Below are 24,103 nucleotides of genomic sequence, written 5' to 3'. Positions count from 1 at the left end.
GTTTTTTTATGTTTTTTGTTACATACATGTACTAATTATTTTTTTTTATTTTTTTAACTACATGTATTGTTGACTTTCGCATTTACAAAAACTATCAACAAAGAAATAACAGATTAAAATAAAAATAAATTTAAATAAAATTGAGTTGAAAAAGTTGATAAAAAAGAGAAGCCAAAGCTAGGATTAATCACATTGATTTTAATTAATGATCAGCATATAATAGATGGCCTATGTAAACTTTTCTATTGGATATGCGCTTGTAGTAGAGTAAATATGGTACTGAAAGAAATACCAGAATCGTTTCCAAAGAATAATTAATACTGAGTTATTGATTTATGTATTCCTGGCAGATCTGATGTATTATTTGCCATAGACCTTCTAAGGTTGCTTTGTAAGAGTCAGATATCTATAATTTTGCCCAAAATAGTGTGACCTCTACAACCTGGCATATTAATAGTTATTACTGAAACATGAAGCTGTTTATATACCATCTGAATAAGTATTTATTTGTCCAACGACACCAAACTAACTTTAAATATAGTACAGCAATACAGTCTCAATGATCACATTCGATAATATAATACTTTGTTGTTTTCGCTCATTGAAGTGATACAAACAAAAGCAGTACCTTCAGTAGTTTCATCAGTATTCCTTCTTAGCCTTTCTGTCAGGATAAAACTACTCTTGGTTTTCCAACCATGTGAGATATCCCTTTTCCCATGAACAGAGCGGTAACCACTCTCACTAAAATCCTTTTCACAATTTCAGCCACTCTCACTAAAATCCTTTTCACAATTTCAGCCAACAGGTATCGACTGACTTACACAGCTCTTGTGGTATATCACACTCCTATGTTCAATTGCCATTGTATTTCACTGTGCAACATTCAGCGGCCATACACATGTATTTTTTAAAAATGTGAAAACCCTGTCAGTTAAGAGGTCGTAGGTCACCTAATGTCTATCTATTGTTGTTTTGGTGGGGGCTGGTTTGGGTGAGTCCATTATAGTGGCATTTGTCTAATGGAGGAATTCGCTGTTGTTTTTTCCAAAATTGAGTGGAAATATCCACTAGTTATCACTTCATTTACACTCGGACTTTTGTAGAAAACACTCAATGATTTTAGTAATCATAATTAAATCCCTTTCACTTTCACTAAATTACTTTCTGTCCATCAAATCACACCCCTCCATCCTAAATGGTTTAATCCATTTAGGAAGCACTGGTATTTCCATGTGTGAAAGTAGATAACACAGACAGTTCAAATGGTTTCAAATGGCGAGATCTGTTAGTAGTGACTCCTGTTGGCTTTCATAGCTCAATCAGCATATAAATTCAAGTTCAGCTTTCCTGTTCATCTGCTGAGGACATGAGTGCACTGTACATGATTGTGTTATAACCCAAGCTATCCTACTATACTATACCAAGGTCTTGGCTGGAGTATTTTCTTTCCACACTCAACTGTATAAACACCCGGTGTGATCACAATGATATTCACAGCAGAACCACTAAAACGCTGCTCATATTTGATTCTGTTATCTCTCATATTCATCCAAGGTAGGTAGTATTCTAAGATTCTTGTTATGTTTTCAATTTTTTTTTTTTTTTATTCTTCCTGTTTGAAAAACACAACACACCCTTGTAGTACATATCACTGGTCTGACCTTACACTATCTACATATCAAAGACTATTCTATGTAGCGTAGTTCCGGTATTTGTTGTTCCCCTTCATTAAGTGTTATCATCAACACACAGGAACAGTAGTATAATATTTGATCACTGCGTGAATATCTATCCAATGACTTCCTTACCATGTGTTTGTGTTGTTTCAGTGGGCAGCTTTTGGCGCTAGGCTGTGATTTCTGTGGTAGTGAAACACAAGAGGCCAGGATAGGATTTGTTCGAAATGGGTTTAAAGCTGATGTTCCCATTGTGGCATTGTCTATGTTTGGTTTTGGTTCCCACTTCATTGTTGTTGATGATGATGTGTGAATAGGTTGACTGTAGACCTGTTAATTAATGGTGCTAACTGTTTTCTGTGGTGTTAGTGCTAAGTGATTGCTACCCATAGGGGCCTAGCTGGCCATGGTGTGTGTATATGTGTGAGAGTGTAATTCAACGCCAACCCTCCACTACACATGCTATGACCTTATTGATCTGTTCATTTTTGATACCATGTATTGTTTTTACATCTGTCTGTGAACAGTAGCCATGTTTCAAATTTCCATTCAATGGAGTCTGCTCGCCTGTGGATTCTCAATGACGGACTTGCATTGTGCTCCAATAATCTTTGCCCGAACCGTGGAGTTACCTCCATGCCGAACAGAGTTTCTTTTAATTGCCTCATGCTTGAATTCTGGATTTTATGTATGATGATTACTTTTTGCATTTTTTGCTTCATCAATTTTTAATAAAAATTAAAGAAAATTGATTTTTATTAGGCTTTAAAACCAGTTTAGTTTCAATCACAATTTGTTTAAAACTACTAGCCATATGGGACTGACCATTGGTGATTTATATTTAAATGTATTATGTCGCTTTTTTAATGGTCATCATTCAAAAACACATAAGTTATAAACATAAAAATGTGTCTGATAGATAAGTGAGTGTCACTGTAGTATATTTTAATTTGCTACAAGAATCTGAAAAAATGATTTTTCATAATATTGTGTCAACATCTCTAATATTGTAACAATGTGGAAATAATCACTATGGCATAAAATATTTTATTCATAATGGAAGACCAAAATGCCATACAGGACTAAATAATGAAAAGTGCATATATATAGTATGTGTATATAGGGTATAGTATGTCCACTCCAAACTTGAGTCTAATAGCAAACTCAAAGTCTTTGAATATAAGTATCTCAGTGTAGAAAAACCTAGGTACTACGTCCTAACTTCATCTACATTTTAAAACATGATAAATCTAAATATCATTTTGTGAATGTAAAATGTATTACTCGCAGCAATATAGGAAAAAACTATTCCAGGAAATCTCATCACTTTATAGGTATTCACAAGACACTGAAAATTGTAATTTATTCTAAACCCTTCACAAAATATATCTCTGTGTTGGTTGATATGTACTTCCAATGAACAGTTTAACTTCAATCGTTCACTCTTGACACCAATTGACACGGATTAAATAATATTTCAAATATAGTCCAAATATTTAATATTACCCTACTGTTATTGCTGGATATAAATGTCAAAATGAAATGGCTATAGGCTGACACATTATGACATCATTTTGCCAACCAGCTTATGTACATATGACAAAAAAAAAATCTATCAGCACTACATGTAACTTATGATGACGTTTCCCATTTATTGTTTTCATAACTGAGATGCGTATATGCAACAACACAACAAACAATTTATGTTGGAATAAAGCCTTTGAATAGTATTTATTATAAGGAATACATTTAATACTAATTTTGTACAGTTAAATTGTGGTCTATAATGAGATATTACCGAGTAATATGAATATGAATGGTCTTCTGATATGCATTTATGATTTAGCATCTCAAATACAAGCCCTGTCCAACATAATGGGTTATACCAAAGTATATAACAAATCTACAAAATAAACATGCCCTTAATGTGACCTGGGTGTCTGCCTATTCAGACAAGATAATCATTTTATCTATATTTAATCCACAATTGAAAATACATATTGTATTGTTTCCTAGGTAACAATATTTGCGTATGCCGTATATATTTAGGAAGCATACTGACATACTCTGTCAGTTTCTATTCCTTGGTAATAAGGTGCTGAATCTGGAAATACAAAATAGAATTTGACCAAAATGAATGTAATGTACTAAATAGAGTCATGAGTAAATACATTGAGAAAACTGTTGAGTTACTGAAATTATGATGATTCAGTAAAGGTTTAGTACAATACTGTAAAACATGTCTTTTTAGCTAGCATGTTATTTTAGCTAATTTCAGTGATACAAGATGTCGCTAATTTTAAAGTAAAGTACCGGTATATTCTCACAATGAGATTGTTGACACTTTTGCTTAATTATGATTCTGCGAATTTAGGTATGGAGTCAAATTCGTTAAAATGTAGCTATTTTAAATCAGGGAAGTCGTCGCCTGCCCATGTGTCAGATGGCCATAGCGTGTCACTGTTTACAAACAAGCGTTTACCCATGAACTTTTGCAATTTTAGCGTGTATTGTCATCGCTTAGGACTCAATTCCCACATGTGCGCAGGTGACGACCCCCCACCCCCGCTATAAAATGTTTTACAGTAAGTATATTGAAAAAAACAGACTCTGACTGGAAGTGGATTTCTGATTGCCTATCCATTTTGTCTCCAATTCTTGTAAATTTTAGTTTATGACACAACACATGAAACTATCAGTATACTTTCTAACATTGCTGAATGCTAACACTAGCTTACATTATCCTAGAGCTGAATCCAGTATTGAGGAAGAGAGTTAGTGCATGTACACACACATACTAGTGCTAGAAATATTAGGAAAGACTGCTCCACATCATCAGAAATATGGCTTGCTGCAGTAAAGTTAGAAATATTTCCGAGATCATGACCTAAAGTAAAAATCTGAATAATAACAAAAATATCATATTTGCTCTATTTAGTAACGCATACACTTACATAAATAAGACAAATGTGTCTATGGCCAAATTATTAAATTTTCATACAGGGTTTTTCTAGAAAAAATGAATGAGAGGGAGCACACCATATCGGAAGGTTTCTGCGCCGTTTTAACGGTGCATCTATCGCCATTGAAATATTTTTGGAGTAATTTTAGTGTATTTGGTGTCCAGACACATTGTCAGCTGGTGTTGCTGGGAAGTTTTCACAGAGAAAAATATATTTTAGAAAGATTTCATGTTGTACGGCAGCACGCGGCTCTAGAAATATATTTATGACTTAAAAGCTCAATCGGGAATTTGGTAAGAGGGTGCCAGCCGAGAGTATGAGGGCGCTGCGCCCCTGTTTCTTGGTTTAGAAAAAACCCTGTTTTCATTATCCATTGAATAATATATATGTTGGATTGCACATGCTTTTAATAAACTAAATACAGTATGTGGTTATTGCAGCTAAAACCATCTCTTACTTGTAAGTAGTGATTATGACATGTAATTAGGTCAGCATAAAGACACAACTATAGCAGATTAGTGTAGAGCTACTTTAGAAAGTACATGTAAGCTTTCATGAATGTGAAAAGCGTATTTGTCCAATACTTGAACTCAATCTAAAAGTGGAAAATTACATTTACAGCCTAATGCTGATGATGTTTATGTAAAAGCAGATGAAAGCTTTGCTTTAGTTTGAGGCAAGCTTCTACCAGCCCAAGAGGAAATACTTCACAGCAATGGACTGTTTGGATTAGGTTGGGTTGGGTCGGGTTGGGTTGGGTTGGGTTGGGTTGGGTTAGGTTGGGTTGGGTTGGGTTGGGTTGGGTTGGGTTGGGTTGGGTTGGGTTAGGTTGGGTTGGGTTGGGTTAGGTTGGGTTGGGTTGGATTAGGTTGGGTTGGGTTGGGTTGGGTTGGGTTGGGTTGGGTTGGGTTAGGTTGGGTTGGGTTGGGTTAGGTTGGGTTGGGTTGGGTTGGGTTAGGTTGGGTTGGATTAGGTTGGGTTAGGTTGGGTTGGGTTGGGTTGGGTTGGGTTAGGTTGGGTTGGGTTAGGTTGGGTTGGGTTGGGTTAGGTTGGGTTGGGTTGGATTAGGTTGGGTTAGGTTGGGTTGGGTTAGGTTGGGTTGGGTTGGGTTGGGTTAGGTTGGGTTGGGTTGGATTAGGTTGGGTTAGGTTGGGTTGGGTTGGGTTGGGTTGGGTCGGGTTGGGTTGGGTTGGGTTGGGTTGGGTCGGGTTGGGTCACTGCACTGAAGATCAAATATGCTCATTAAATCTTCATCGTTTATTCTTTGTGTTGACGCAAACATCAAGTGTTGTGTTGTTTTTTGCTTCTGGAACAACATTTCTGCTACTGCATGGCAGGGAAACAAAATGTTGTTTTTAAATGCAGACAAATTTAGTGAAATAAGATATAAATAAAATTGCATATTTTTAGAAGTTGAGTGAAAAAGATTTAGTGCACTAATGTTTTTGAATCGGCTATCTACAACATACAATTTTGATTGGTAACATTATATTGCTTTCATTTGGTAGTGCTCTCAAATTGAGTTATGATCCTGGAAAGGAATTCAATAATAAAAAGTCCTTCAGCGTTAGTGTGAGTATTGTAAACTTCAATTTAATATTGGTTTAGTAAAGTTAATAGGCTAGCCGCATTGACAATTCTTGATGGGCATTAAACACTGGGGGGCTACCTAATAATGGTTTATTAATTCTGGCAAATTTCGATTTGTTTACGATTCTAGATTAAAACTTAGATGGAACTTGTTCAGCAATTCAGAATGTATAGTACCGTATGTTTATAGTAATAGACATCTGTTTATGAAGTGAATTATTTCATTATTATGTTATTTGCATTTTTTAATAAAGATTATTACCAGCATATGTACTTAAATTATCCTAATAATCTTGCCTTGATAAATTGGTTCTAGATGTTGTGAACCTTGCTTAAATGAATTAAATAATATTCATAATCATACAATCTTGATTCTTGAAAGTTGAATATCTGTGTCATAGACATGGTTACTACTGTAAAATCTGTATTAGAAGCCGCATCTCTAATAGAAGTCGCACCCATTTTTTTGAAAAATTGAGAATCAAAAATTCATCATTTCTCATATGTGTAGATGCTCTAGTAGAAGCCGCATCCTCTCTGTTGTATTGTACCATTTTAATAGAAGCCACAGCTTCTAATACAGATTTTAAAGTAGTATTTTTTCTTTATAGTTTTTTTTTTTAAATTTATATGTTCCTATTCTCTTGGTACTGACATTTGGCAGCATGCTTGTATGGTATCCTGATTCATTTCTCCTGTGTCTGCTGTTTCTACTTGAATGTAGACATCTGATTTAATTTTACTTGAATGTAGACATCTGATTTAATTTTACTTCAACTTCAGTATTCACTCATTGAGTTCAAATTACACATATTAAATCACATTCCAACTTAATCACAAGAATTACAAAATGTCAAAAAGCAGTTTATAATATAAATGCTCTTTTCTACTGATATTTGATCCCCATATAAAAGCTGACATATCTGGTTCCATGTTAATAATACCAATGTATAGTGTTCTGGGACATTTTCATTTGTTTTTTAGTCAGAGCTTTCCAGCATGGAAGTAAAACAAGAGAAGCCACACTACTAACTGCCCATCAAATCGTACTTGAATAGTTCACGTTGTTTGCCAACTGATCACAGAGTTTATTTTCTGATTATTAATTTGTATTGTTCGGCTGTGGGTGTACAATGTGACTCTTTTTCTCCTCTCTTTCCATACTTCAAGTAACGTTTTTATTTTTAGAAAACTTTCTACAAGCACATAAAACATACACATACATTCATACTAGTCAAGTAGGCAACTTGTCTGTTTAATTTGTACTCTCAAGTACTTTATTTACACTTATTTTTGCTGAAGTGGTGAATCACTGAAATTAAAATACCATTTTTCTTGTATTTTACATTCATAAACTCCATACAAAACAGCCAAAAATGTCTTTTCAGCGAAAATTTACAGTTGTGATACTACGGTAGTAACTTCAATTCAATTCAAACGTTAATGTCAATTGGAAAATAGTACTGAGAAAGTATATGTATTGTTTACCTTATATATGCATATTTGCATTTCCTGTTCTTGTACCCTACCTTGTCAACACACCTGTAAATTGCTATGTTGAAAATGTAAAGTATTTGTCCCTAAATTGCAAAGCAAACAATAGATAGTAGAAAACAATGCCTGACTTGGTCTATATTGTGTATGATACATGTACTGTACCCAGTGAGTGATTCATGTCTTGGTTATTTTAGTAACTTAATTTGCCGTGAGAATAAATATAGAAATATTTTGTACGTGTATCATAAATTACTTGCCTTTGTGTGATAAAACAAAACATTTTATTATGTTTTTAAAGTCTAACTTTATTATTCATTTTTTGGTAGAATACTTAAAGTGGGGGAGTCGTCACCTGCGCATGCGTCAGATGGCCATGGCGTGTCATTGTTTAAAAAACAAGCGTCTACCCATGAGCCTTTGCATTTTTAGCGTGTGTTGTTACTAGTATTGTCGCTTGATACTCAATTCCCACGTATGCACAGGTGATGACCCTCATGTTTTAAGTTTTGGTAATCTCTACAACCAAACAGTGATACAGAATAATGAATGATTATGTGTAACACACACAAAAATTAATAAAACAGTAAAAAAAATAGTAAAAATAGAATGAAATTAATATGCAATTTGAAAATACAAAAGATTATAATCATGGTTAGTTAAATACTATTACAGTTTAGTTAACTGCAAAATTATTTGAAAGTTTTTACATGTTACTGTAAAATACTTTATTTTCGCTGGAATTAATTCTCGCTAAAGGACTTTTTGGGTGTTTTGTATGAAATTTATTTTCACAGATTTTTGATGAGTTGAATGTAAAATATAGAAGGTATATTCGCTGGATTTTATTTAATTTCACTGAATTATTCCTTCATTGAAAATGAATTCCAAGTGAAAACAAAGTATTTTACAGTAGGTAAAATGAAGCATGAACCATTTTGTTGTTCCTGTTTTCTGCACGTTGGAGCCTGGCTGATTTATTGTTTACCTAGACAACCTAAAATGAATTAGTTGTATGTATCTCTGCTACTGTTAGTCAAAGCTGAGACCTTATAGTAGCCTCAACAACTCAAAACTTTAAAATAATAATATTACCATGTTATTGTTTTTTGTTTGGCTGCTTCTCTCTTCATTGTTGCAAAATATTACAGTTCATTCGTCTAAACAAAATCTTTTGTTTTTCTGACTTGCTTATGTACAATACTAGCTAGTAGTACCTCCAGTGTGCCCCCTAACAGAACTGATTTTATAGAGATCCTGAACCAAAATTGAATCCCCCGAAATCAAGTTGAGTTGTCTCTTCAATAATAAAATAAAATTGTATATGAATGCATGGATGACACAAAAAAAATGTTGTGGGATCTTGATTTTTTTTGTTTTTATACTTTTTTGTTTGTTTAATATAAAAGTAAATTTTATTTTACCAAATATTACAAATTCCGTAAATATAGTACATGTGATATGTTTTTCAATATATTGCTATACTGTTTCTGATGTGTTATTGGCATTCCAGTGTATTAGCACAGCTAGTTGCACTACTGCAAAAACTTTGTGTGTCAGTGGTTTGTCATTTTGACTCGAAGGGCACACTAAAAACCTCTATAAACATATTTCAGCTGATTCTATTCTTAGACTTGAACACAAATTAAGAAGAAGACAAAACATTTTCATTTGACATATGGAAAATGGGATGAAAATATGTGTGTAAGTAGGCATGTGATTGGTGCCAGCAATGTTATAAAAGATCCCCATCAACTAAACATATCTGTAAACTGAAAAAACTGTATTAGTTCCTTCGGTGTTTGGTTCAGACAGGTTTCAGTGTATAAAATAAATCCATAAACCATCTTCCTCATTCTCTTTAAAACGAGTGAGTTCCAAGCGACAATAACAACACACGCTAAAAACGCAAAGGTTCTCGGGTAGACGCTTGTTTGTAAACAATGACACACTATGACCATCTGATGCATGCGCAGGTGACGACTCCCTTGCTTTAACTTTCACTGTTTAATAAGGATCATTATTTCAGAATTTTTAGTAATTTTTTATCAATTTAATTTTTTTATTTTTAAAAGTTTCCAATGCAGGCTGTCTATAATAATAGCTGACTATACATATTGTGGTGGTAGTGATTACAAACACCTGTCAGACTCACATCACCATCTGTGCACACTGTAGGGGGGTTATTCATATCTATTAATAGATATTCATATATCAAAAGATAATATCCATGTCTAGGGTCAATGTTCGGATCATTTAGATCCTACAGATTTCAGAATTATCAGTGGCCCCTGTAGGCACACACAGACTACCATGTCCTGTTCTTGGGTTGCCATTTTCATGAATTGGTACCTAGCCAAACTTGGCTATCAGAAATTTACAAAGATTTAATATTTTTGTTTTCACATCAGTCAGTTTATTTTGAAAACTATGGGGGTCCTGGACAAAATAAGCAATGTTTGTTTGTATATTTTTCTTTTTTTTTGCATACTGTAGAATACTTAATTTTTGCTTGGAATTAATTTTCGCTATTTTCACTGAAGGAAGAACTTAGTGAAAAATAAAATCCAGCGAATATACTTTTTTTACTATATTTTACATTCAACTTGTCAAAAATCAGTGAAAATAAATTCCATACAAAACTCCAAAAAAGTCTATTCAGCGAAAATTAATTCCAGCTAAAATAAAGTATTTCACAGTAGCTTTAAGTAAACCTGATGGACTCAATATTGTCATGGGACTACCAGGTTTTAAAGCTAATATTAATAATTTTACTAAAAAAAATTTCTAGTCTTGCCTACATACTGGAGACCATGAGTCAGTTAGTGTATAGGTCATGTCAACGTAATGTTTTGCCTAACCTTTGGTATTTATTGTATGCCAAGCCTGAGTTGAAGCGTCTGATGTCTAGATTAAAGTTAAATTTCAAAATCTGCGAGATATTATCTCCTGATACTTTCAAAATGAAATGAACAGGAAAGTGAGGACATATCTATAGCATTTTTTTAAATGCATTTTATGTTTTTACCCTTTTTACCTTGCCCGTACCATCAAAGATGGAAGGGAAAGGTATATTAAGGGAAAGATTTTGTCCGGCGTTGTCGTCGTCGTCGTCGTTGTCGTCGTCGTTAATAATTGTTATTGTGTGCATGATAACTTTACTAATTCTATTCCAAACTTCATCAAACTTGGTCACCTTGTTCATCAGTATAAAGTCTTCCCTGAGTTTGAACAACAGATGTCCTGTATGAAAATATCATGCAAAAATTGAGAAAAACTGATAAAATATTTCGACTGTTTCTACTTGACTGATCACTGGTGATACACATCAAAGGTCACTGATCTCAGTGGAAATATGCATTGTTGTATGTGTTCAATGAAGCAAATGATTTATCTTGTAATAATATCCTTGGTAATGTATCTCAGAATCCCTTACTGGGTTTCAAAACCAACTCATGGAGAGATTGCACAGTCTGATACACATTTGCAAACCTACCAATAAATCTTTACAGAAAACAAGATGTCAGAAAATCAATATAGGCACTCCTATGAACTGGGTGCCAAACTTTGATCAAGATCTGAAGCTAATAGAAAATCTGTTTAGTTCAAAGTTATCAAATCAAAAACAATACATAAAAAGCAAAACATTTCATCCACATTTTAAAAAGAAAATTGTTCTAAAATATATGTATTCTGTATTTGACAAACAGTTCATTCGACAAATGAAAACTCACAGGAATATGTTTCAGCTATTAGAACAGAATGATAGTTTTTATAATACTAGTTTAAAAACTCACTTCAAACAAAGATTGCAGTGTTTGAAGATGTAGGTTCTCAGGAGGCAACAGTACTGTTAACTTCTCCCTCCACTGGACACCAACTAACTATTTAAAGCAGAGCTTGCAACATGATAGCTATTCATAAAGGGTGTTTTTTTTTTTACTTTTCATATAATACAGTAGTCACACAATGAGGCAGTTCATATTTGTCTCAGTGAATCATTAATTTTTGACAGACACCTGTACAAAATACTTGAACAAAAGCCAGCTAAGATTTTCTGTTATCTTGCACGTTTTATGAATCTATTCACGTCTAAATGCAGCACTTTTTTTTTGCAATGAGGCATGTTTTTATACTAAAATATCTGAATTACTTTGAATAAAGCTGGAAATTATGTCCCTTAAAATAATTAAACAAATAAGGCACCAATGTTTTTGTAAGATATTTACATCTTTAAAGGACATTCGGTAGACTGATTCCCCACTGTTAGTTCAACCCCAAAACTTGTTTGTATTCAAAATTAATTATGACAATGTATATTTATATTGAAACAAACTATGTTAAAGGGAATTATATTATATAACAAAGGGCAAGGTCACCAGAGTTCAACTATGTTTCTGGGATTGATATTTCACATGTACTTGATAATGGGAATACAATAAAATGACAAGTACCAGTATACATGTACATACATATGACATGCAGCCACCCACAGACAGACAAACAAATTTTAAAATATACCATTGATCACACGATTGGGCAGTTAGTTAAAGCTTACATGTTGTAGGCAGAGGTGTGTCTATGGTCAAAATAACATTTAAAATTTAATTATGCAATTTTTGGTTTATATAAAATTAAATATTAATATACTGTTAAAGTGTTTAATTTCAGTTTCTAGTTATTAATGATATACTGCATTATAATACATGTAATATAGAGCATATTTATTTTAAACATTAATATTAAGCATACTGGTACTTATTTTAAACAGGCCAAAATAGTTCTGGTCAACGTATACTGGAAATGTTTACTCAGGCTAGTTTGAAATAACAACATGTATTACAACATAAATGCCTCAGTGGATTTCACTTGTTCCACTTTGTAACTCTCAGATTATACATGTCTGTGAAACACTACTACATAGTTTGTGGTAACTTAACACGATGCAGCATGTAGTAAATGTGTTAGTGTTGAGAAAAAGAAAATCTTGTTGGTAGGAAGTTAAAACCAGGAGTAACAGCACTACATAAAATTGTTGAAGGTCAAATTTGTATTTTGTTTTAAAAGTGTTATTGATTTATTTTATTAAATGGATTTTAATTATTGGTATTATACACAAGCCATTACAAGTATCTTTAGTTTTTATCTTAGGGACGACGTCAAAAGATCGATGTCGGATAACAAACTTAATTCCTTTAGTTTTTTTCCAAACCCCCCTATCCCCCACTGAAACTTAATTGATAAATATTGGTCATGGCGTCAGACTACATTCACCATTAAATACAAATTGATAATCGGACAGTAGTATTGCATAGCAGTTGGTTGTCGGGTGGGTGTAAAAAGATTTTACATTTGACGCACAGATTTACACTCGAACCAAATCATTTTTCTGGGTTTTTTTCTTTTTCGGTTATTTCTGTCCATGATTGGATAGAAAAAAACGAACTACAAATACTTCAAGATTTTTTTGACTTCATTAAAAAATAAAATCGTTTTTGTAGGATGGAAACTTTTTGAGGTCAAAACCCCCCACCCCCAAACTAAAGGAAATAAGTTTTTTATCCGACATCGATCTTTTGACGTCGTCCCTTACCCAGTACAAAAGTTGTTTTTGAAAAAAATATTTCCATATAATCTATGTTAAAGCCTTACGTCATGAAAAAATAGTACATGTGTTCAACAGAATGCCCTTACCTGTCTGTATGCTACTGAATAGAATTTTAAGATATGAATCCTTTTACACAGAGGAGCCAATGAAAATTTGTCCATTTGATTCAAATTTGGTACAAAACCCAAACATAATAAAAGATCTGGTAACCTTTGACCAACTGGTGGCCATTTTAGTCCCAAAAAGTACCTGAAATCACCATTTCATGTTATGAAGTGTTTCTCAGGCATTCCTGGACTGTTTTCCCACTTGGACATTAGTCACATTAGTCATGGTGGTTTAGTTATGCATGTCATTTTGTCGCACAATCTGATTAAAAATGGCTGACTGTTGGCCATTTTGTTAATTATACAAGTAGTCTACATGTTTCTTATGTACACTTTTATAGATTTTATTAAAATTTGGTACAACGGCAAGACATATCTGTTTTGTGATGTGATTTTTTGGTTTTACTGATATACGGTACACTTATGACCAGTTTTGTTCAGGAAAGTCGGATAGCTTGTTTTCATGCTGAATTTTCATCTGTATTTTCCATTGTTTATAAATTTGTAATTTACTATTAAAGTCACTAAATTCTAGACGATAATACCGGTAATAATTATTTGGTTTTTGTGAAGAATAGCATAAAATAAAACTGTATAGTAAAAATCAAGAAAATCGGATAATCTGTTCTAATGGTAGTTATCGTAAATGTACATGTATATTCTGTAAATTGAACAATAATTCACCAATCATGACCAATGCATATTAAATCAATACTTTGTTTGTCTATAATGTATGGAGATTGCGATGTGTTACATACAAAAGTAATATAGCACAAAATTTGCAGTGTTTTCATGAGATTCTAGTTTTAGCTGAACTAACTCTGCAGTGAACATTGATTGGTAATTCATTCACAAATAAACTGATCTACACATATGTATTAGGTTTTCGTAAAATAATATGAGATTATTGCGAGAACACCTCAAGTATGCACAAAGACAGTAAAGCTGGAGTATCGACCGATGCGCAGCGGGTATACTGTCTGAGTGCATACGTTGAGGTATTCTCGTAATAACCTTATTATTATACATCTTTTCCTTCCAAGGATACATCATTGGAATACCGAAATCCAAAAAGTTTAGAACAGAATCAGTGAACATTTTTGTGTGGAGTCCCGTCAAACTCTGGTGGTGCCATGTTTGTTTTTATTCATAGAGGACACTTATACACGCAATCATTCCAAAATTTGAAAGGCGCATTTTCTTATGTAGTAGGATAAAAATACCCTGTAAAATACCGCAAAATGATGTCACGCTGTAACTTATGGCGTTACGGTGACAGATGTATAATAATATTTATTATTATTTTTCACAGGTATAAACTGCCAGATAAACACTGATGATTGTACGACTGATTCATGTCAGCCACCATTTGAGTGTGTTGATGGTACCAATGGATTTACATGTGAATGCCCTAGTGGTCAGCAAGGTGAGTGCATACCCCTAGTTAGAATATCCAGACAAATAGCTTATACATGTATTTGTATGATCAGCTGTGTGTTGAAGGAAAGACTTTATTGTGGCGCTACACACATTCAAATCTTGTGTAAACATACACTGTATTTTATATACTGTGAAATTCTTTATTTTCGCTTGAAATTAATTTTCGCTATTTTCACTGAAGGAATGATTCAGTGAAAATAAAATCCAGCCAATATTCCATTTCCCTATATTTTACATTCAACTCAGTGATCAGTGAAAATAAATTTCATACAAAACACCCAAAAAGTCTTTTCAGTGAAATTTAATTCCGGTTAAAATAAAGTATTTTGCAGTACATACATGGATACTATTACCACCATCATATATAATATCAAAGTAATTTTGTTTGACCTTGGAATTTATTTTCGCTGAAGAGGTGATTCAGTAAAATAAAATTGAGTGAATATACCTTCTTTCCTATATTTGACATTCAACTCATCAAAAACCAGTGATTACTCCATAAAAATCACACAAAAAGTTTCTTCATTCTAGCTAAAATAAAATATTTTACAGTATAGAACAAGTATGCCCTTGCCCTGGCTCATAATAGATATGATGGTTCGATCATTTCTGTGGTTATATCATAGGTTACAATACAGTTGATATTATGTATTATTCTGCCAGGTGAATGTTCTGGACATCAAATGTCAGTGTTGTCTTACTTATTTTTATGTACAAATTGCAAGTACAAATGTTGAATATAGCACGTTCTGCTACAGGAAGCACATAATGTTTTTTTTTTATTACTTTTTAGCTCTGCTGTCGACTTTGTCGAGCGGAGCTTATCATATGAGTGATTGTCTGTCGTCATTGACGTCCGTCGTCTGTGTCAATGTTTTGCTTTTTCGACTTCTTCTTGAAAACTACAAGCCTGAATGCTTTGATACTTGGTGTATATGTACCTTGGGTAGATCTCTCTCAGATTTGTTCATTTCATGATGATATCTTCAATTCTCTAATTTTGGTGAATATTTTTGTCATTTTTGGTAAAAAGTGATATTTTTGACTTCTTGTTAAAAACCGCAAGTCCAATTGCTTTTATATTACATATATAGGTACTACATGTGGACCTCTCTCAGATTTGTTCATATTGTAATGATATCTTTAATTCTCTAATTTTGGTGAATATTTTTGTCATTTTTGGTAAAAAGTGATATTTTTTAATTCTTGTTGAAAACAGCAAGTCCCATTGCTTGATACTATACATATTGTTCATTTTCTAATGATATCTTCTGTTCTTTAATTGAAATGTGCATTGCTAACAGCGGAGCTATCTCAGCCGACTGGCTGCTCGTTTCATTACTTTTGCTGCATAGTGATAAACTTATGTGCATATATAATTTGAAAATAAACAATTTCTGTGTCGCTCCCATTCAGATACAAAAATATTCACAATTTTTAATCAAAAATGAATGTATTTTGTCTTATGTTCAGCTTATGATGGAGGATGCATTGATATTGACGAGTGTGCTCCTACACCATGTCTGAATGGTGCTACATGTATCAATTTAAATGACGGGTAAGTCAAATACTATTTCAGTCACACACCACAAATAATGACATATGACCTCATTGTACCTGTAAAATACCGTTTGGTCAGAATCCAAAAATTGTACCTATATCTCTTGACATCTTTAGCTCCATCATGTTCAGTTTTCACACGTACATCTCACATTGTGTCACATGTATGTTCAATGTACATTCCTTTGATCAATCAAAATCCAGATAGGAACGGTAGTCAATTGTTGGCCTTTTTATTTTTTAAATTTACAGCCTACATCTCCAGAGTTTATCACTTTAACTACATAATCAAGTATTATTTCATGGTTTATTTGAGAGCATACAGTTAATTAGTTTATAAGAAAGCTATACTAAATCATGACTTCCTCTACAATGGGGTATGATGTCAGAACATTGTCCCACACATCTCTACTACACTGAAAGTCTGGTGAATCCCCAAAAATACCACCCTCACTCTCTAAAGTTGTTGATAAATTATTTAGTTATTTCATTGAGTTTGTAACCATTATGATATACATTTTATCATACATCGCATTATAGTTAACAAATCATAGGCAAGGTGATTAGTAGTTTCACTATGTTCCTCTCTATCAGCCCATATGGGAGTTATTACGAAAATAAATTGTGTACAAATTATGTTAATGAATGTTTGTTTTTTTCACCAAACTTTATACTTTCTATAGATTTCAATGTGACTGTGTTGACGGATATGAAGGGGCTACATGTGAACAAGAAGTGAATGAGTGCGCATCTCATCCGTGTTTATTTGGTGAATGTATCGATGATTTCAACAGTTACAGTTGTCAGTGTCATGATGGTTACGCCGGCACACAGTGTCAGACTGATATTGATGAGTGCACACCCAATCCGTGCAGTAACAATGCTACGTGTAACGATCAAGTAAATGGTTTTCACTGTACTTGTCAGCCTGGCTACACGGGACAAACATGTCTGTCTGATGTCAATGAATGTGAATCGTCACCTTGCCAGAATAACGCTGACTGTGTTGATCACGTTAATCATTACACCTGTACTTGCCAGGCAGGATACGAAGGTGAGGAATAATTTGTTTCACTCTTCAGTCGCTTGTATATGGATGCTCAACTGGATGCCATTTTTTGGCAGCTTTTGTAATCCTGCATGTAATCCGGATTCACTGACTTTATAACTTGTTTATATTCTGAAAACTTATAAATAAATCTACACTGCCATTAAGATAAGGCGTGTATGTTATAAACTTACATGTATGTATGTGTGTATATGAATACGTGTGTTTATAAATTCAAATGAAAGTTACACATTGTATAAGTGTGTGCAACAACATAGGCTGTTCTAACACATTCTAATTTATGCATGAATACTTTACTGAATGGGAATTTAATATTTTTCTTGGGATTTGAATTCAACGGATAACAGTTGGGTTTAGAAATATTATAAGGTTATTACGAAGATACCTCAAAGTATGCACGAAGACAGTACATCAGCAGTATCGACCGACGCGCTGCTGAGTGCATACTTTGAGGTATCTTCGTAATAACCTTATTATTATACATCTTTTCCTACCAAGGATACATCATGGGAATGCCGAAATCTAAAAAGTTTAGAACAGAATCAGCGAAATTCTTTGTATAGAGTCCGGTCAAAATCTGGTGGCAGCTATGTTTGTTTTAATTATTAGAGGACGCTTAATTGCGTAATCATTCCATATTTAGAATTTGCATATCTTAATATGGTAGGAAGAAAATACCCCATTAAATACCGCAAAATTACAGCACGCTGTAACGTATGGCGTTACGGTGACAGATCTATAGTAGTTTTAAGTATGTTTATAAATATAAACATGTCTTAACTGAAGGCAGTGTACAAAAATGCTTAGTGATGTTTTTAACTATATACAAGAAATCTCTGATCTTCCCTTCACTTATGACACAAATTACTTTGTGCCCAAACATTATTAAATTATTAAGCATGCAGTAAATTAGCCTTTTGATTAACACTATTTGGTAATTAATCTAATCGAATTTGAGTTAAGAATACCTTGTACTTATGCTTTGTGATGCACCCTTCTTCACACATGCTAAAGATTGTGTTATCAAATGGTAATGTAGAAAGTAACAACTGTTCTGGTGTGTTCTTCTGTGTTCTGTATTAATTAATTAATTAATTAATTAATTAATAGTGTAGTTACTTTTTTATTTGTTTGTTTTGTAGGTGTAAACTGTGAAATAAACACTGATGAGTGTGCAAGCAACCCATGTGCAAACGAGGCTGTCTGTGTCGATAGAACATATGACTATACATGTACTTGCACAGCACAGTGGATGGGCAAAAACTGTGATATTCCGTATGATGCCTGCCTCGACCTAACTCCTTGTCAGAATGGTGGGACTTGTCAGAGCAATCCGCCTGAGTTAACTTATGTGTGTACATGCCCTTCAGGTATTGAAGGTACCAATTGCCAAACCAATATCGATGACTGTTTGAATGTAGATTGTCCTAATACTGGTGAGGTTTGTGTAGATCTGGTTGATAGTTATTCCTGCCAGTGTCCTGAAGGGTACACTGGAGATGGGTGTACTATTGATATCAACGAGTGCTCTAGCTCTCCATGCTTGAATGGTACATGTATTGATCATGTTGCATCTTATTCCTGTAACTGCTTTCCTGGATCCAGCGGCGTAAACTGCGATATTGAAACGGATGAATGTGCCAGCAATCCATGTAAAAACCGAGCTTTGTGCACGGATTTGTTCAATGGCTACCAGTGTTACTGTCTGCCAGGTTTTCAAGGGGATAACTGCGATAATGACATTAACGAATGCTTGTCCGATCCTTGTCAAAATGGCGGGTTGTGCATACATGATGTTGGAAAATACAGTTGTGACTGTGCACCTGGTTATAGCGGCGTACATTGTGAAATTGACATCAATGAGTGCTTGTCCGATCCCTGCCGAAATGGTGCTACTTGTTTCGATCAGATTAACATGTACAAATGTACTTGTGTTGCGGGATATACCGGGGTAGACTGTGAGATGGAAATTGATGAGTGTGACAGTTCTCCATGCTTGAATGATGGTGTTTGTTTGAACTACATCAACAGGTAGGAATTATTATTTCATACAGAACTGTTGTACAAGTGATTAAAAAAAATTCAATTTTACTGATGTCTCTTATTCTCATTGAATTTTTGTTGACTCAATTTCAAACAATTAATTTCTGACAGGCTTTTCTATAGAAATGTTTTCATTATGTTTTATTTGTCTTATCCTGTAGGTTTGACTGTGACTGCACAGATACAGGCTTTGATGGTGTTTTCTGTGATCATAATATTGATGATTGTGTTAACGTTTTCTGTCAAAATGGCGGTACCTGCCATGATGAGGTCAAAGGTTATAATTGTGCTTGTTTTGAAGGCTATGCAGGACAGGATTGTGACATTGACATTGATGAATGTGAAAGTGGTCCTTGCCTGAATGGTGGTCAGTGCCTTCAGCGATCGAACAGAACTCTTTATGACACCGGATATTTCGATGATGCGTTTAGTTACGACACAGCGAGTGGCTTTGTATGCGTGTGTGAGTCCGGTTTTGAAGGAACTTTTTGCCAGGTTGATATCGATGAGTGCGACTCGGGACCGTGTGTGAACAGTGGGACTTGTGAGGATTTTGTCAATGGATACGTTTGCCATTGCACTGCTGGATGGGAAGGACCCATTTGTGCCCATGAAATCGATGAATGTCAATCCAATCCCTGTCAGCATGGCACATGTACTGATAATTTCAATATGTACGAGTGTGTTTGTGATGCTGGATACGCCGGAAGGAATTGTGACATAGCGTTGATTGGTTGTGATAATGGTCCACAATGCCAGAATGGCGCAACATGTGTCCCGTACTTGCAGAATGAAGACCCAAACGTGCATAATTATACATGTGACTGTCAGCCAGGCTTTTCAGGTTTTTACTGTACTGAGCCAACAGATGCCACTTTTGATGGAACTGGGAATATGACAGACACCATGACAAACAACCAACTTGTTATCTTCTTGCGTCTTACATTTCGTACAACAGTTCCATCAGGTGTGCTGCTGTACAATGGAGACAGTACTTTTTTTTCGTTGGAGTTGTACAAAGGTCAACTGTACCTTAGATTTGGATCATCTGATTCATCAATTGAGTATCGAGAAACACCAGCTCTTGGCAGTGACCTTAATGATGGCAATTGGCACACCACTGAGATAATTATATCCGAATACACTATGCGTATCTTTGAAAACTTTAACACCCAGCAGGTTGCCATTCCACCTAACCGGGATGTATTTCAATGGACATATATAGGAGCTGTTGATGACTTGGATCATTTGCAACGCAGTAAATCGGGACAAAATTTTGTTGGATGCATGCGCGACATATGGAATGAGGAAACCAAACAATTTCTCCTGCCGCAGGAACAACCGGATACAGTCATCAGTGGATGTAATCGTGTTGCACAATGTGATCCAGATCCTTGTTCCGGGTCCGGTGACTGTATAGATGAATGGCTTCACTACACCTGTGTATGCCATTTTGGCAAGACTGGTAAAAACTGCAATTATAGTAAGTGTATAAAAGCAAAAGAATCATGTTTTTTTAGCTCTGCTGTCGACTTTGTCGAGCGGAGCTTATCATATGAGTGATTGTCCGTCGTCCGTGTCAATGTTTTACTTTTTTGACTTCTTCTTGAAAACTACAAGCCTGAATGCTTTGGTACTTGGTGTATATGTACCTTGGGTAGACCTCTCTCAGATTTGTTCATTTCATGATGATATCTTCAATTCTCTAATTTTGGTGAATATTTTTGTCATTTTTAGTAAAAAGTGATATTTTCAATTTCTTGTTAAAAACCGCAAGTCCAATTGCTTTGATATTACATATATAGGTACTACATGTGGACCTCTCTCATATTTGTTCATTTCATGATGATATCTTCTGTTCTTTAATTGCCATGTGCATTGCTAACAGCAGAGCTAATTCAGCCGACAGGCTGCTTGTTTGTAAACTGAGTTGAGGGCATACTGTTTTAATTTTTCAATTCACAGTTGTTTAGTATTGTGATTAGTTTACATATCAGTAATTAACTGACTAGGATTTTTAAGTACCGGTGACACTAATTGAGAGTTACAGCAATTCCAGGCACTGATTTGACGCTGAAGTAGTGCTAGATGTTGATAACTTACTACAATAGGTTACACACTTTGTTTTCAAATTTATATAAGTTGTAACTAGAAATATAAACATCGACTGCAAATCAGAGGAATGATTGACAGATATTGCCCACAATGTTTTCTATTTTTGCTACAAAATCAGGTACACCTGGACTTTGAGGCGCGTCTGTCTTTCATTTACTTTTGGTCGGTCATTGTGTCGATTGCGTGTCTACAAATCGGCATTTGTCCAAGTTGTTTAAGCACTAGGATGGAAAAGCAAGGAGTCAAAAAACCAGTTGAAGTGAGAACAAGAGTTGTCGATTTGTATTTTCGTGGACTGTCATTTGCTGAAAGTGGAGATCAAAATGATGTTTCAAATTGACAGCTTGAACTTCATAATATCGTCAAACGGTTTGTTACCACCAAGAGTATCCTGCCAGGAAACTGACAACGTTATAGACGTTATATAATATGTCGAATATTATAAAACATTGCGACCGCACATTTATGGACGGGAAATTCGACAAAAACTACTTGTGTGCGGCGGCAACCCTCCCTGGACCTGTGATCGTGTGTTGCCAGTGATAAGCTTTTTAAAGCGATTATTTGGTGGCACATCAATCTTTTGGTTCTCATCGTCGAGAACTAATAATCGAATAACACCCCTTCTATGTATTCAATTTCATTATTGATATAGTGGATGAAGTCTTCATAGGACATTTGTTGCAGGCGTGATACGTATATTTCCATAGTAGGAATAATACACTTTGATCAATAATTCTGTCATGATCAGTCGGCCAGCTGGTTCGGTAAAATAACGTTGCCACCACTTTATGTGCCCCTCTCACTGAAATAACATGTGACGCAAATTGAAGTACGAAACTAAGTTGAGAGCCTCGATCGTTTATTGGAAGAGAAATTCAAAACTAATGTACAGCCACTTTCATGGGCGGGGCTTTTTTCCGGTGCGCTTCAAATTGCAGACTGTATTATTTGTAACAACTTCTGTAAATTTGAAAACAAAGTGTATAACCTATTGTAGTAAGTTACAACATCTAGCACTACTTCAGCACTAAATCAGTGCCTGGAATTGCTGTAATACTTGAAGAATCAAACATTTTATACTACACATACTTTTGTTTTTCGTCACTTTTAACAAATAACTTTATAATGAATTTTCGGATATAATTAACACATACCATTATGTGCTTTATTACTTCACTAATTGTAAGTTCATTATTAAGTAAATTAATTCACATTGAAGGACCATGTATGTGGTGACTCTTGTATCCATGGAAATTTGTCAGGCTTTTGTCTCCTGGAATACACATCCTCATTTATTTTTAAATTTGTTTCTCAAAACTCATTTTATTACTTTCAATTTACATATTTTAGGTTCCAAACTAAATAGTGGTAGACCTGACACAAATTGTATGCTATGTGGACAGTACCAAAAGTTTGAAACATAAGTGTGTTTAATGTCTAAAACAGAAATATTTCATTCCAACATAGTAAAAAAATTATTAACTGTATTAACTCTTAGTTCACTGATGTTTCATTCATTGATGCCATTCCTGCCTTATAGCACTATCATAATAAAGTTGTTGTTTTTTTGCAGATGTGACTGCAGCAACACTAAGTTACGAAGACACAACGAGCTACATGCATTTTACTATTGACCCAGCTTCCCAGGGTGACCAGCATCTAGTGCAGTTAGGTTTTCGTACGACTAAACCAGATGGTCTGATTTATTTCATGCCCAGTACTGATCAGAGTCAGTATGTTGTGGTACAGTTAGCGGATGGAGAACTAAAAGCTCTGGTTAAAAGTGGTACCATCAGCAATACAGTCACTGTGTTAGGTCAGTTTGACGACGGCATGTGGCATTCGGTAGAACTCACCTGGCGAGAAGAGGCTGTGAATTCTATTCTGACTGTTCAAGTTGATGAGCTGCTCCAAGAACAGACGTCTGTTGTTGGCAATGCTGCTGTCAATTTCTCTGATATCTACATAGGGGGCGTTGCCGATTTCAGTTCTATCTCGTCAGTACCGTCAGTAAGCAAGGAGTATTTCAAAGGCAGTGTAATAGATGTACGACATAATGGTTACTATTTGGATGCATTCCCATTGTCTGTCGACGATTTACCACCTTCATATGAACTGAGTGACGATCGCAGCCTCATTGAGGGCAGCGTCAGTGACAACATGTGTGATGAAGACAATCAGTGCCAACACAATGGTACATGCGAAACCACTTGGAATGATTATATATGTACATGTACATATGGTTTCCGGGGAAAAAATTGTGACTTACTTGCTTTCTGTAGCTACAGAACTTGTCCATATGATGCAGCCTGTGTCGACCGAGATGATGGCTTTGACTGTAAGTGTTTCATTTTTATGTTACGTACTGCCCTCTTTGGTCAATTTTTATTATCTCTTGTTTGTTTTTTATTATTATTCTGATTCATGTTCTT

General features: G+C 34.6%; 1 protein-coding gene across 1 annotated transcript in view; it reads left to right on the top strand.

Annotated features, from left to right (window-relative positions):
- Positions 1–1,277: 1,277 nt before the first annotated feature.
- Positions 1,278–24,103, top strand: part of LOC100375718 (uncharacterized) — a 41,748-nt gene continuing 18,922 nt past the window's right edge. Inside the window, exons 1-7 of the mRNA XM_078009805.2 lie at positions 1,278–1,557; positions 14,754–14,867; positions 16,355–16,439; positions 17,125–17,495; positions 18,653–19,541; positions 19,715–21,036; positions 23,245–24,009. Of these exons, the coding sequence (XP_077865931.2) occupies positions 1,488–1,557; positions 14,754–14,867; positions 16,355–16,439; positions 17,125–17,495; positions 18,653–19,541; positions 19,715–21,036; positions 23,245–24,009 (3,616 nt within the window). The 5' untranslated portion in view covers positions 1,278–1,487. The remainder of the gene's footprint in view (positions 1,558–14,753; positions 14,868–16,354; positions 16,440–17,124; positions 17,496–18,652; positions 19,542–19,714; positions 21,037–23,244; positions 24,010–24,103) is intronic.

Source organism: Saccoglossus kowalevskii, chromosome 17 (genome assembly GCF_978046115.1).
Source record: "Saccoglossus kowalevskii chromosome 17, keSacKowa6.1, whole genome shotgun sequence".
Lineage (NCBI taxonomy): Eukaryota > Metazoa > Hemichordata > Enteropneusta > Harrimaniidae > Saccoglossus > Saccoglossus kowalevskii.
The sequence above is the reverse complement of the archived record's forward strand: the minus strand, read 5'-3'. Positions and strand labels throughout refer to the sequence as shown.